The sequence below is a fragment of the Oryctolagus cuniculus genome, chromosome Y, assembly GCF_051225735.1.
Source record: "Oryctolagus cuniculus isolate XC-2025 breed Fujian yellow rabbit chromosome Y, ASM5122573v1, whole genome shotgun sequence".
In the NCBI taxonomy this organism is placed as follows: Eukaryota; Metazoa; Chordata; class Mammalia; order Lagomorpha; family Leporidae; genus Oryctolagus; species Oryctolagus cuniculus.
In genome coordinates, this window is record NC_142889.1 from 18393610 (window position 1) to 18408712 (window position 15103).

Here is a 15103-nt window from a genome sequence, read left to right on the forward strand (position 1 = left end):
ATTCATGACAAACCCATGGCCAGCATCATACTGAATGGGGAAAAGTTGAAACCATTCCCACTGAGATCTGGTACTAGACAGGGATGTCCACTCTCACCACTGCTATTCAATATAATACTGGAAGTTTTAGCCAGAGCTATTAGGCAATAAAAAGAAATCAAAGGGATTTAAATTGGGAAGGAAGAGTCAAACTATCCCTCTTTGCAGATGATATGATCTGCAACTCTACCAAGAGACTATTGGAATCATAGAAGAGTTTGGTAAAGTAGCAGGTTACAAAACCAATACACAAAAATCAACCACCCTTATATATACAGACAATGCCATGGCTGAGAAAGGATTTCTAATATCAATCCCATTCATGATAACTACAAAAAACACATTGGAATAAACTTAACCAAGGGATTCAAAGATCTCTATGATGAGAATTACAAAATTTTAAGAAATTGAAGAAGATATCAAAAATGGAAAAATCATGTTCATGGATTGGAAGAATCAATATAATCAAAATTTCCATTCTCCCAAAAGCAATTTACAGATTCAATGTGATACCAATCAAAATACCAAAGATGTCCTTCTCACATCTTGAAAAAATGATGCTTAAATTCATATGGAGGCACAAGAGAACTTGAATAGCTAAAGCAATCCTAGAAAACAAAAACAGAGCCAGACATATCACAAAACCAGATTTCAAGACATACTACAGGGCAGTCATAATCAAAACACCTGGTACTGTTACAGAAACATATGGATAGACCAATAGAATAGCATAGAAACACCAGAAATCAATCCAAACAGCTATAACAAACTTATATTTGATCAAGAAGCTAAAACCAATTCCCAGAGCAAGAGCAGTCTATTCAACAAATGGTACTGGGAAAAACTGGATCTCCACATGCAGAATTAGGAAGCAAAACCCCTACCTTACACCTTACAAAAAATCCACTCAACATGGATTAAAGACCTAAATGTATGACCCAACATGATCCAATTACTAGAGAACATCAGAGAAACCCTGCAAGATACTGGCACTGGCAGAGTTCTTGGAAAGAACCCAGAGGTACAGGAAGCCTACGCAAAAATTAACAACTGGGAATACATCAAATTGAGAAGTTTCTGTACTTCACAATAAAGAGTCAGGAAAGTGAACAGGCAACTGGCAGAGTGGGAGAAAATATTTGCAAATTATGCAACTGATAAAGGAATAATATCCAGAATCTACAAAGAGATAAAGAAATTCCATCACAACAAAACAAACAACCTACTTAAGAGATGGGCCAAGGACCTCAATAGACATTTTTCAAAAGAGGAAATTGAAATGGCCAACAGACACATGAAAAAATTTTCAGGATCACTAGCCATGAGGGAAATGCAAATCAAAAGCACAATAAGATTTCACTTCACCCTGACTGGAATGGCTTTCATACATAAATCCACTAACAACAGATGCTGGCGAGGATGTCGGGAGATAAGCACACTAATTCACTGTTGGTGGGAATGCAAATTGGTAAAGCCCCTATGGAGGTCAGTTTGGAGATTCCTCAGAAACCTGAATATAGCACTACCACACAACCCAGCCATCCCACTCCCTGGAATTTACCCAAGAGAAATTAAATTGGCAAATAAAAGAGCTGTGTGCACCTCAATGTTTATTGCAGCTCAATTCACAATAGCTAAGACATGGAATCAACCTAAATGCCCATCGACAGATGATTGGATAAAGAAATTATGGGACATGTACTCTATAGAATACTACACAGAAATAAAAAAATGAAATTCCGTCATTTGCAACCAAATGGAGGAATCTGGAAAACATCATGCTGAATGAAATAAGCCAGCCCAAAAGGGACAAATAGCATATGTTCTCCCTAATCTGTGACAACTAACTGAGCACCTAAAAGGAAACCTGTAGAAGTGAAACTGACACTATGAGAAGCAAGGACTTATTGATCACTGCAAAGAATATGGAGTTCAGAATTTTAATACAGCAAATTAATGTAAAGCAAATCATTCTGAAGAATATTACAGTATTCACAATTTCTGCAACATATGCCTTACAATACTCAAGATAAAATTCAAAATCATTATACTTGGGGGAAAAATGAAAATCTGACTTATACTCAAGGACAGAAAAACTAGGAAGAAATTTAAGTTAGGTGTTGAAAGTAGTAGACAAGATACCTAAAGAATCTCCAAGTATCTTCCAGTATTTACAAATCATATAAAGTTAGATAAAGACTGATAAGCTATTTAAATTCTATAGATGTAACAGTATTACAGTGAAAACCTATTTGTAGGAAAAGGAAAAAATAGCGCAATGCAAGTTTAGTCCACAAAGTAAAAGTTGCTATCATAAAGAACAGCTTAACACCAATTTTAAAAGACTTCTACTTTTTTCTCTTACTGTGTGATGTTATCTGCCACACTGTGATGCAGGAAGATGGTCTTTCTATATTGGCCTCTTGACTTTAGACTGTCTAGCTCCCAGACTAGAAGAAATAACTGTTTTCTTGAGGCTGGTCTTGTGGCACAGCATATTATGTCACCACTGGTGAAGCTCTCATCTCATAGAGTCTGATTTGAGTCCTGGCTACTCAACTTCAAATTCAGCTTCCTTCTAAAGCATGTAGGAAGGCAATGTATAATTGCCCAAGTACTTGGGTTCCTGACACACATGCAGTGACTCAGATGGAGGTTCTGGCTCCTGGCATTGGCCTTGCCCAGTTCTGGCTGTTGTAACTCCTTTTTTTTTAACTTTTATTTAATGAATATAAATTTCCAAAGTACGACTTATGGATTACAATGGCTTCCCCCCATACCGTCCTTCCCACCCACAACCCTCCCCTTTCCCACTCCCTCTCCCCTTCCATTCACATCAAGATTCATTTTCGATTCTCTTTATATACAGAAGATCAGCTTAGTATACACATCAAGTATGGATTTCAACAGTTTGCTCCCCGACAGAAACATAAAGTGAAAAATAATAGATGATTTTTTTAATGATGATGAAATCAGAGCAGACCTATTGTCATGTTTAATCCCAGTGAGAGTCAAGTTGGGAATTGATAATTTCTTTGTTTTTTTTACAGAGGATCAGTTTAGTATGCATTAAGTAAGGATTTCAAAAGTTTGCACCCCCATAGAAACACAAAGTGAAATATATTGTTTGAGTACTCGTTATAGCATTAAATCTCAATGTACAGCACATTAAGGATAGAGATCCTACATGAGGAGTAAGTGCACAGTGACTCCTGTTGTTGACTTTACCAATTGACACTCCTGTCTATGGCATCAGTAATCTCCCTATGCTCCAGTCATGAGTTTCCAAGGCTATGAAAGCCCTCTGAGTTCTCCGACTCTTATCTTGTTTAGACAAGGTCATAGTCAAAGTGGAGGTTCTCTCTTCCCTTCAGAGAAAGGTACCTCCTTCTTTGAAGACCTGTTCTTTCCACTGGGATCTCACTCGCAGAGATCTTTTGCCAGAGTGTCTTGGCTTTCCATGCCTGAAATACTCTCATGAGCTTTTCAGCCAGCTCTGAATGCCTTTAGGGCTGATTCTGAGGCCAGAGTGCTATTTAGGACATCTGCCATTCTATGAGTCTGCTGAGTATCTCACTTCCCATGTTGGATCACTCTCCCCTTTATTTACTCCATCGGTTAGCATTAGCAGGTACTAGACTTGTCTATGTGCTCCCTTTAACTCCCAGTCACTCCACCATGACCAACTCTGAACTGAAACTGATCACCTGGAACAGTGAGATGGCATTGGTACATGCCACCTCGATGGGATTGAATTGGAATCCCCTGGTATGCTTCCAACTCCACCACTTGGGGCAAGTCAGCCTGAGCATGTCCCAAATTATCCTATTGTGAGTGAAACAGGTGATAGAATCTCCCTTGTTCTCTCCCTCTCTCTTTTATTAACAGAAAGAGAAAGTACATACATTTTGAAAAAAGTATTTTAAAGTAAATACATTTTGGCAAAAAATGTTTTCTTTCTAAATAACCTGTTTGACAGTCTTATCACAAAGAGACTAAGATGGACATAGATCAAAAGACATTTTTTATTTAAAGACTGTATGTATTAATTTGAGAGGCAGAGTTACAGACAGAATGAAAGACAGAAAGTTCCTCCATCCACTGGTTCACTTTCCAGATGGCTCAGCCAGAGCTAAGCCAATCAGAAGCCAGGAGATTCCTCTGGGTCTCCCATGTGGGTACAGAGAACCAAGCACTTGGGCCACCTTCTGCTGCCTTCCCAGGCCATAAGCTGGATTGGAAAAGGAGCATCTGGGATACAAACTGGTACCAATATGGGATGCCAGCACCACAGCCAGAGGCTTAGCCCACCATGCCACAGTGTCACCCCCTAAAAGCCTTTTTTAATTAATGAAAGATACTACATAAATATGCAAAGCTTCAGAAGTCCAGGAACAATATAGAAAGTAATCTAACATTTAAAATGCAGAATTAAAAAGAAAAGTTCACTTTGGTTAAAAAAATTTAATCTACAAATACACACTTTCCATATCCTTTATGAATCATGTTTTATAGTATGCATTTATGCATTTTCAATGAACTTATAGACCAGTTTTATGCATGGGTTACTAACATTTTTGCACTAAAATAAACTTTTTTCTTTCAACTTTCCAGAATCTTTGTGAAGTCCCTCATAACTGCAATAAATTTCAGTAGGAAGAGAATAAATGAAAAACAAAATATGTATTTTGAAATGGTGAAAAGCTTCTCAAATTTTATTAAAAAAACATCAATTTATAGATTTGAAATGTTCAGTGACCCCTTAATCAACAGATAGAAAGCTACTAAAGGCAAATAAAATGAAGGATTCCAAATACAAAGAACAGACCTTGAATGTTGTGAAAGAAACAACAGCCTACTGGGTCAGCTATGTATGAATGATAGCTGACTTCTCCTTAGAAATTAGTGAAAGAAATCTTCACTACACTGAAAAAAATATCCTTCCATCTTTGATCCTATATGTAGTGTTAATTGCTGTAAAATATGAGATGAACAAGGGCAGGTATTTTCGCTCATTGGGTTAAGCTGCTTCTTTGGATGCTCACATCTCATATCAAAGTTCCTAACCTTGCTTGTGATTTAACTTCATAATAATGCACACCAGGTAAGTGCCAGATGATGGCTCTAGTAGCTGGGTCACAGATATCCACATGAGTGATCTGGATTGAGTTCCAGCCTCCTGGCTTTAGCCTCAACCCTGTTCCAGCCATTGCAGGTATTTGAGGGAGTGAAACAGCAGATAGAGCTCTTAATTTTTTATCAAGTAAATAAAAATAAATAAAGCATTAATCCATGAAGTATACAAAAGACATTTTCTGAACAGGAAAATGAGAATATAATATAAAAGAAGCAGTTCATTTTCAAATAAAATGATACAAAATGAATACTTGGATTAGTAGGAGTTAGGAACATAGGAGCATTTTTTACTGACAAAGGCCATTTGGATATTACAACATTATGTGCTGTCCATACAAAATTATCAACTTAAAATTAGCTTGTTATTAGCTCCTTGAATTAATAATACCACCTGTGGTTGTCTTGGCAGGGTCAAACCAAATGATTTTTTGGGTCTTATATGGCTAAAGAAATACTCAGGGACTTTTCATCATAATAAACAGATAATACATCAGGCTGATCATATCATTATAAATGCTAATGTGCCTAAAAACAAAACCTCAAATGATATGAAACAAAGTCCACAAAACTAAAAAAAGAAACTTAAGAAAAATCCTCAAAAGTAATGTTAGAAAATTGATTTACATTTTATAGTAATTGATGAAACTAATAAAACATCAACCATAAACATGAATGACAGTATTGACCAAAATAATATTTATAAATCACTGTCCAACATTTACAACAACAGAATAAATGATGAGCTACAAATCAAAAATATATCATGGTGAGATCCAAGATGGCTGAATCGGGTATAGCCATAATGACTTAAGCTGCTCTGAGATATGAACAGAACAAAGGAAATACTATTTTCCAGAGAAGTGACTGACTGAAATGTTAGACAAAGAAGTAAAAAAAAAAAAGTCAGTCACCCACTGACTTCCTACCTCAACCTGAGAGCTGATGGGGTCTGAGCAACTGATGAGCTTGGAGCAAGGAAGCCTCCTTGCTTCCTTCCCCTCCCTGATTCCTGCAGAGCATGACACTGAGCAGAGAAGATACACAGTGAGCCTCTGCTCTGCTCCTACCAGCACTGTAGAGTCAGGGCAATGTGTAAGGTAAAAGACAGATCCCTGCATCCTGCATCTGTGGGAGTTTGGGGGCAGAGCTACACTCACATACTCTACCTGAGCCAGAGAAAATCACCTTAGCTTCTGGGGGCTACCACCAGAAGCAGGCCATAAAAATGTTTGTTCCCACCCCAGGAGATCTGGGTAATGATCCACTATACCTGAAAGACCAGGACTGTAACAATTTATTGTAAATTTCTGGGTGCCACTGAAATCTACCCAGTGGACATAGGGAAGAACCTGCTTGCATTCCTCCTCTCTGGACCCATACTCTGCAGAGTAAAACCTGTACACCTAGTCCTAGGACTAGGGTTGTTGTTATTACTCAACAAAGTACCAGTTGGACTCTCTTACCAAGAACTGAGGAAGGGACAATCCATATCGCACAGTCCTAAAGCCACAGAAATCAGTGCCACAAATCCCAGTATCACTCAAGCTTGCCAGTAAGTCAAGGACCAGCCATCCTCATCTTCCTCAGCACCAAGAACAAGCCCTTGGCTATCACAATCATCAGGGAGACTAACACAGAATCTGTGGACCAAAGATGCACACCCAAAGAAACACTTATTCATCCCTAGGAACTGCAACTGACTAGACCATTGTGTTACTAACAGACACAGCTGACAGCCACTAAAATAAAAGGACTCACTCAGACACTACAATCCTGGGTTCACCTAGAACCAAAGCCAAGGCAACAAGATTTGCACAAGAGAAATGAAAATAAAAACCATAATGAGGTTTCACTTCACCCCAGTAAGAATGGCTTTCACCCAAAAGTGCCCCTCCAAATAAATATTAGCAAGAATGTAGGCAAAATATACCCTAATACACTTAGGTGGGAATGTGAACTAACACAATCATTATGGAAGACATTTTGGAGATTCTTCAGAAATCCAAAAATGGATATAACATATGACATAGTCATCCCACTCCTGGGAATTTACCCAAAGGAAATAAAATCAGCATATGAAAGAATTACCTGTGCCCCCAACTTTATATAGCAGCTCAATTCATAATAGCTAAGATAGGGAATCAACCCAGATGTCCATAAACTGATGACTAGATAAAGCAAATGTGGTATGTGTGTGTGTGTGTATGTGTGTACACACACACATATATAAAATGGAATACTACTCAGCCATAAAAAAGAATGAAATCCTTCTTCTGCAACAAAATGGATGCAATTGAAGACAATTATGCCTACTGAAACAGGTCAACCCTAAAAATACAAAAATATTTTCTCTGATTTTTGGTAGCCTATACAGCAGAAAAAAATGTATGAGTGAAACTGACATCTTGAGATCTGATTATCATCTGTATCCCTTTTCTATATTCCTCAGGAACAGTGACGTTTCTACTATCTACTTGTTGAATTCTTTATTTAGTGGAGGGCTGAGCTTGTGATTATAAAGTAACTTGAAAATGTGCTATCACACAAATTAAAAGAAAAATAAGAAAGGGAAAAGGAGGAAGGGAAGGGAGAGTGAAAAGTATCATCATGCTCTTAAAACCATATATAGGAAATGCATGAAATCTGTTCTACTTATATAAACAAATAAAATTTTAAAAAGATATTCTAATTCTAGTTAACAGTGCTTGTTTTTATTCCCAGCTCTTGCTTTTGAGTCCAATTTTATGCTACCGCATGTGCTGGGAGGCAGTGGTGATAATCCAAGTAATTAGGCTTCTACCACTCATGTCAGGGAAAAGGAGTACATTCCTGGCTCTTGGATTCATTCTTGGTTACTATGGATATTTAGGAGAGTAAGTTAGTGGATAAGACGCTCTTTGATTTCTCCTAATCTACCTGTCTCTCTTTCTAATTCTCAAATATGTAAATATATTTTAAATGTAAAAGATTCAAGCAAGGAAAAAGCCAGACAATATACTTAATGACATTGATAAATATTTGACTATTTGAATTGAGGGTACTTTGAGTAGCTTAAAGTATGAATGAAGAATGGAATGATTTGCTGGAAGACAGAGCTTTGGGAAGTTTGCAGCACAACCAGCATGTATAGTCTGGCAGGAAGAAATGTATGTAGAGCTGTTTAAGAACCTGAAGAGATTCTGCTCTCCACACAACCCCAGTCCAATCCATAAATCTGGTACAGTCTCCCAAGGGTATTTTCACAATTCCTAAAACACTTTATTAACTGATTTATTACCAGTTAGCAACTCTTACCAGTGCAGAATGTTGTATGTTTATTTCTAGATTGGAACTAAACCACTTCCACTTTAGCATCATATGACCAATAAATACTATTCCAGACTTCATTTTCCACTAGAATTTAGCAAATTCTAATTTCTGATTTGGACCATGTAACAGATATGTCTTTGAGGCACCAGAAAGACTGTAGACAAATTTACAATCAGCTCTGATGGCTCTAATACCTTATAACTATGACAATACTACCTTGTTTATCACTTTTATGTTTCCATTTTAATTTAAAAATGCTCATAAAGCTCCTATAATACAATGTAAAACCAGTTGAGAAATAAGTAAACAACTTACTGGTGTTGTATTCATTTTCTTTGGCCCCTGAAACATGTAGTGGTATCTACAATTACACCTGGAAAAGAAAGTGAATACAGGGAGTTGTAAGAGAACTGGTCTCGCTTGCACTTAGACTCTACAATGTAGGGAAGATCATGATAGAAATGAATGCAGAATTATAGATATATTAGCTGGAGAAACAGAAACAATCTCTGTGGTGATTTAGCAATTTACACTTGATAAGGGGAAGGGAAGATCCTGAAAGAGCACCCAAAATTTTACTAACTGGCAGTGATTAAATCTAGTTATCCTTAGGTTAATGGAATCATTTTGTTGTTACTTATTTTTAAAAAGCAAGTGATAGGGCCGGTACTGTAGCACAGTGGGTTAATGCCCTGGCCTGAAGCACCGGCTTCCCATATGGGCAATGATTCTAGTACCAGCTGCTCCTCTTCTGATCCTGCTGTCTGCTATGGCTTGGGATAGCAGTAGAAGATGGCCCAAGTCCTTGGGCCTCTGCACCCACATGGAAGATCCAGAAGAAGCTCCTAGCTCCTGGCTTTGGATCAGTGCAGCTCCAGCCATTGCAGCCATCTGGAGAGTGAACCAGCAGATAGAAGACCTCTCTCTCTGTCTCTACCTCTCTCTGTAACTCTGTCTTTTTAATAAATAAAATATATCTTTAAATAAAAAAGCTAATGTTATGACTGAGAAGCAATTTATTATTTTCAGGATGACTGTTTAAACAAATTTCAGTATATCATAGAAATAAACATCATTTTGTCACTAAAACCATACTACAGAAAAAAAATACTTGAGTGGTATTAACTACTTTGGTATTACTACAGATGTACTGAACAGGAGTCTGTCCATATACTGAAAATCCTATAGAATTTAGTCATTTAGCAATCTGTGTATTTTTACCCACAACTGTACAGTAAAAATGGATATAATACATACTTATTGTACTATACTTTCCTAGTAATTATCCCAAATAACACACCTCCCAACACACAAGCCTTCAAATAATCTTCATCACAATGATCCTTGGCATTACCATTTTTCTTGCTTTACACATCTGGACATCAGTAAATATGAAACCTACACACTTTGAAAAGTACTTGCTTATTGGAGTTTACCTTATTAAACATTTATATTATGAAGAAGTCTGGGACTTGCCTATTGGAGACACAGAGTTTGGGCAAGAGCCAGAGCAAACCACCAAACTTGAGAGGGTTGTATATGGTGATGCAGATTAGAATATTGCTTGGGACACACATCCCATAAGCAAATTTGTGGTTTTCATCCTGGTTATTCCATACTTAAAATAAAACACCCTGTTGTTGTACCTGGGAGGTAGTGGATGATGGATAAGTACTTGGGTTCCTGTTACCCTCAAAAGAGATGCAGGTAAGATTATTTCCTTCTGGCTTCAGCCTGGCATAGCCCTGGCTGTTAGGATAATTAGAGAGTGAATCAAGCAGTAGATGGAACAGTCTCTCTTTCTCCCTCATCCTTTGTCCCTCCCTCCTCCACCCCTTCTCTGATGCTCAGCCTTTTAAAAAATAATTACAAAGAAAATTATAACATAAATTTTTGTTGATTTGTTATATATCAAATGCTGATATACTCTTGGTAAGGAAGAATTTAATTGCATGCCATATACAATCAAGAGACCTTCACATAGACCTGTTCGTGAGCATGAGTCATGCCAACTCTGTCAGCTAGGCTGCTGCCACACAAAATGCCTGGATATCATAAGAATGTATTGAGGGGCTGGTGCTGTGACACAGTGGTTTAACATCCTGGCCTTAAGTGCCAGCATCCCATATGAGTGCCAGTTTGAAACCTGGCTGCTCCATTTCCAGTCCAGCTCTTTGCTGTGCCTTGGGAAAGCAGTGGAGGGTGATCCAAGTGCTTGAGCCCCTGGGCCTGGGAGACCCAGAAGAAGGCGGATCAGCACAGCTCCAGCTATTGCGGCCAATGGGGGAATGAACCATAGGATGGAAGACCTCTCTCTCTGTCTGTCTTTGCCTCTCCTCTGACTTTCAAATGAATAACTAAATCTTTTTTAAAAAAGAATATATTGAAATATTTTATACTCTAGTTGGGCACTGTATTGCATTTTATTTATATTTTACAAAGTGATTATCAGCAGTAGTCTGATTTGCTCACATTTTATATAATTGGAAATGGGCCGGCGCTGTGGCTCAATAGGCTAATGCTCCACCTGTGGTGCCAGCACACCGGGCTCTAGTCCCAGTTGGGGTGCTGTATTCTGTCCCAGTTGCTCCTCTTCCAGTACAGCTCTCTGCTGTGGCCCAGGAGGAAAATGGAGGATGGCCCAAGTGCTTGGGCCCTGCACCCACATGGGAGACCAGGAGAAGCACTTGGATCCTGGCTTCAGATCAGTGTGGTGCACCAGCCATAGCACACCAGCTGTAGCGGCTATTGTGGGGTGAACCAATGGGAAAAGGAAGACCTTTCTCTCTGTCTCTCTCACTGTCTACTCTGCCTATCAAAAAAAAAAATTAAAAAATAATAATTGGAAACGGACCAACACTGAATCTCTGCAACATTTATGATTGTCAAAAAATGGGTAACTGATATTAAAAGAGAAAAACTTGCATTATAAACATATTTGATTCACACAATCCATAGACAGTATGGGGAGGGGAAGTATGGTCATATAAAGATACTTAGTCTTTTCTACTAAAATAATTAGTGTTCCATCCTTGGGTCATATTCCAGAGTTGAGAAAACTATTCTAGTGCATATTTTGAAACAAAAAGTGTCCACAAATACAAAGGTTTCAATCTCCATTAGTTACATAACTAAGAGCTTCTGAAATCCATCTGTCCATCTAAATATCTAACAAATCACTTACTGTTCTAAGAAATAGATCTGAACTTTTCCCTCTACTCGTTGGTTTATGTTACAAACTAGGCAAAGAGGCCAACAGAGGGTTTCATGGAGCTCTCATATGAAGATGGCTAGAATTGAGATGGGCTTGAGTGGAGTAGGACAGGGTATTGACTCTTGACCCACAGCCTATCCCTGGCTTTCTTTGTGCCTCACCTATGGTTTGCCCTGTTGAAATTCCCAAGCCTTCTCTGATCCTGCCATTGCCCTTTAGTGACTATTGTGCAAAATTGAATTTATAGCCTAGGAACTCTCATCTCAGGACACAGAAGAAATTACATGCTTAAAAAAATGGGTCTCTATGACACATTCCTTGAAATAAAAAAAATGAACTTTCAGGGATCAAAGAACTAGTTTAGCAACACAACATACTGGTTTCTCATACCCATTCCCAGGAATTGTTCCCTTGGTCATCACATACCTCTTTCAATGGGAGCTGTTCCTACTGGGGTCAGATATTTGGATTCAATGAGGAGTCCTGATATGAATAAAAGCGGGAAGAACATACTCACAAATAGATGGCTAACCTTAAGCAACTTCTTTATCTGTTTCTTAAGTATAGATATCATATGATGATTGCAGTTCATGTTTTTGAGCACCAAGTCATGACAGCAATTCTAGTAAGTAATTTGTACTGGATGAATGGGAATAAATAGTCCCTGTAGTATAAAGGGAGAGATGAATAGAAAGGAGATTGGGTAATTAAGATTCCATCACAAGGATTATGAAATGAGGTTAATCTTTTTCTTTTTTAAAGATTTATTTGAAAGGGAAATAAGGAGAGAGGCAGGAGAGACTGACAAAGAGATAGATGGATCTTCGTTCTTGTGGCTCACTCCCCAAGTGTCTGCAACAGCCAGGATGGGGCCAGGAGTCAGGACCAGGCCATTCTATCTGGGTCTCCTATATGGCTGGTAGGGATCCAAGTTCTTGGGCCATGTTCCACTGCTTTCCCAAACACACTCACAGGAATGTGGATCAGAAGCAGAGTAGCCAGGACTCCAAATGACATGCCAATATAGGATGCCAGCATTGCAAGCAGTGTCCTAACCTACTGCACCACAATGTCAGTCCCAAATGTTAGTCTTCTCAGATTCATCTCTGGTAAATTATATATTCACATGCCTCTGATGTCTGACCATGGTTTGTTTCATGTTAATTCATTTCTTAATTTTATTCTCAGAAAAGATATACAGAAAAGATTAATGTCATCTTTTAACCAATATCCCTTGGTCCTGAATCAATCACTGTTCCTTATCTAGTTAATATGCTGTCATCCCTTGGTCTTACATTTATATTCATATTTATATGTAAATATGCAATGTAACCTACAGAGGAAAGTCGACATTTTATGTGCATTGGAATTTGAGACACTAAAATATACATTACATGAAAAGTTTGAAATAATACAATATATTCTAAGTTATATAATTTTCTTAAATAGCATAATTGGATATAAATGCAAATTCCCATGAGATTCATCTGTTAATAGTACCTATACAATTCACTGTTTTCATTCAGTTGTAACCATCACCATTGACAATTTTATAATTTTTTTTTTATCTCCTTAAAGTGTTGAGGTTGAGTTTAGTGGTTAATAAACTGCTTGGGTCAGCACATCCCAGACAGCCTGGGTTTGAGTCCCAGCTCCATCCTGATTCAGCTCCAGCTTCTTGCTAATGGTCACCCTAGGTCTGTATCACCCAGAAGGTACAGGCTCAAGTAGTTGGGACACCTAGCTACATTGTTGACCAAAATTGAGTGCCTAGCTCCCAATTTATAACTGTTTAAAAATAATTTATTTGAAATTCAGAGAGAGTGACAGAGATTTTTCCATCTGGTGGTTTATGCCCCCATCTCTCCAAATACCTACAACAGCCAAAGTTGGGCCAAGGCAAAATTAGGGCTGAGGAATTCCATGCAGGTCTCATCTCCCATACTGGTGTGGGCCAACATGGGTTGCCTTCCCAGGCCTAATAGTCAGAAGCTGGATTAGGAGCAAAGTGGCTGGGATCTGAACTGACCCTCTGAAAAGGGAAGTGAGCATCCCAATTAATACTTAATTCTCAGTGTTATCATGCCTATCTTACCAGCTTCCAATTTTAACTTAGCTCAGTCTTATTTGTTTTGAATGGAGAATGACCCAGCAGGTGGAAACTTTCTTTCATTGTTATTTGTCCTTGCTTATAAAATAAAAAATAAATAAAAAGAAGGCTGTCTCTTTAATATCCCTAATACTTTCAACCCAAAGTCACTGCAAATGTACTGTTTCTATGGATGTGCCTACAGTGGACATTGCATGTTGTGGGGATGAAATCCAAGCATCCTAATGCCCAATACAGAGTCTCCATTATTCAAGTGTGGTCTGAGCCCTTCCTCTCAGCTACACTCACCCAGCACATAGTTCTGGCAGTAGGCAACTGAGGACAGGAAAAAAAATGAGGATGTCATCCCAAGCTGGCAGCTAGCAGGAGAGAGTGCCATGTGTTCTCAGTTGCACTTAGGATTGGAGTTTCCATTGCACTGAGTTGTGATAGGGAAGGTAGGAAACAGGTCTGGATCCATAAGCACTGAGTCTCTCTGCTCTTAACAAATCTGTCTTCAGTAAATATTTCTTTACTTGCAAGTGTCTTTGGAACCATTTCTAGGGAAGGTACAAGAATTTTCCTTTCTTTTAAACAAAATTTGTCAGGGCTGGCATTGTGGTAAAGCCACCATTTGAACTACTTGGCATCTGCATTAGAAAACCAGTTCCAGTCCTAGCTACTATGAATCTGATCTGGTTTCCTGATAATGCACCTGGAATAACAACAAATGATTGTCCAAATGCTTTAGCCCCTGTCACATATGGGAAACCAAAAGGAATTTGGGGCTACTGGCTTTGGCCTTGCTTTGTCTGGATCCTTGGGCCATTGATGGAGTAAACTCTCCCACCCTTTGTCACTCTGCCTTTCAAATGAATAAGTAATATATCTTTTTAAAACATTTTTTATAAATCCTACTAAAATGAAGGCAGACATATACTCACACTGTCATGCCAAAATTCTTTCTAGGAAACATGCAATCTTAATGCTTACTTTTTTTTAACATTTATTTAATGAATATAAATTTCCAAAGTACAGAATATGGATTACAATGACTTCCCCCTCATAACGTCCCTCCCACCCGCAACCCTCACCTTATCCACTCCCTCTCCCCTTCCATTCACATCAAGATTCATTTTCGATTCTCTTTATATACAGAAGATCAGTTTAGCATGCATTAAGTAAAGATTTCAACAGTTTGCTCCCACACAGAAACATAAAGTGAAAAATACTGTTTGAGTACTAGTTATAGCATTAAATCACAATGTACAGCACACTAAGGACAAAGATCCTACATGAGGAGTAAGTGCACAGTG

At 38.3% G+C, this 15103-nt stretch overlaps 1 protein-coding gene across 3 annotated transcripts in view; it reads right to left on the bottom strand.

Moving 5' to 3' along the window:
- Positions 1-15103, bottom strand: part of LOC149119318 (zinc finger protein 717-like) — a 117365-nt gene that overhangs the window by 12465 nt on the left and 89797 nt on the right. For all 3 annotated transcript variants that reach the window (XR_016228785.1, XM_089325304.1, XM_089325303.1), the window contains exon 2: positions 8800-8857. Coding sequence is in view for 2 of the 3 variants with exons in the window: in XM_089325304.1 (XP_089181430.1) it covers positions 8800-8835 (36 nt within the window). In the remaining variant the exon portion in view is untranslated. The remainder of the gene's footprint in view (positions 1-8799; positions 8858-15103) is intronic.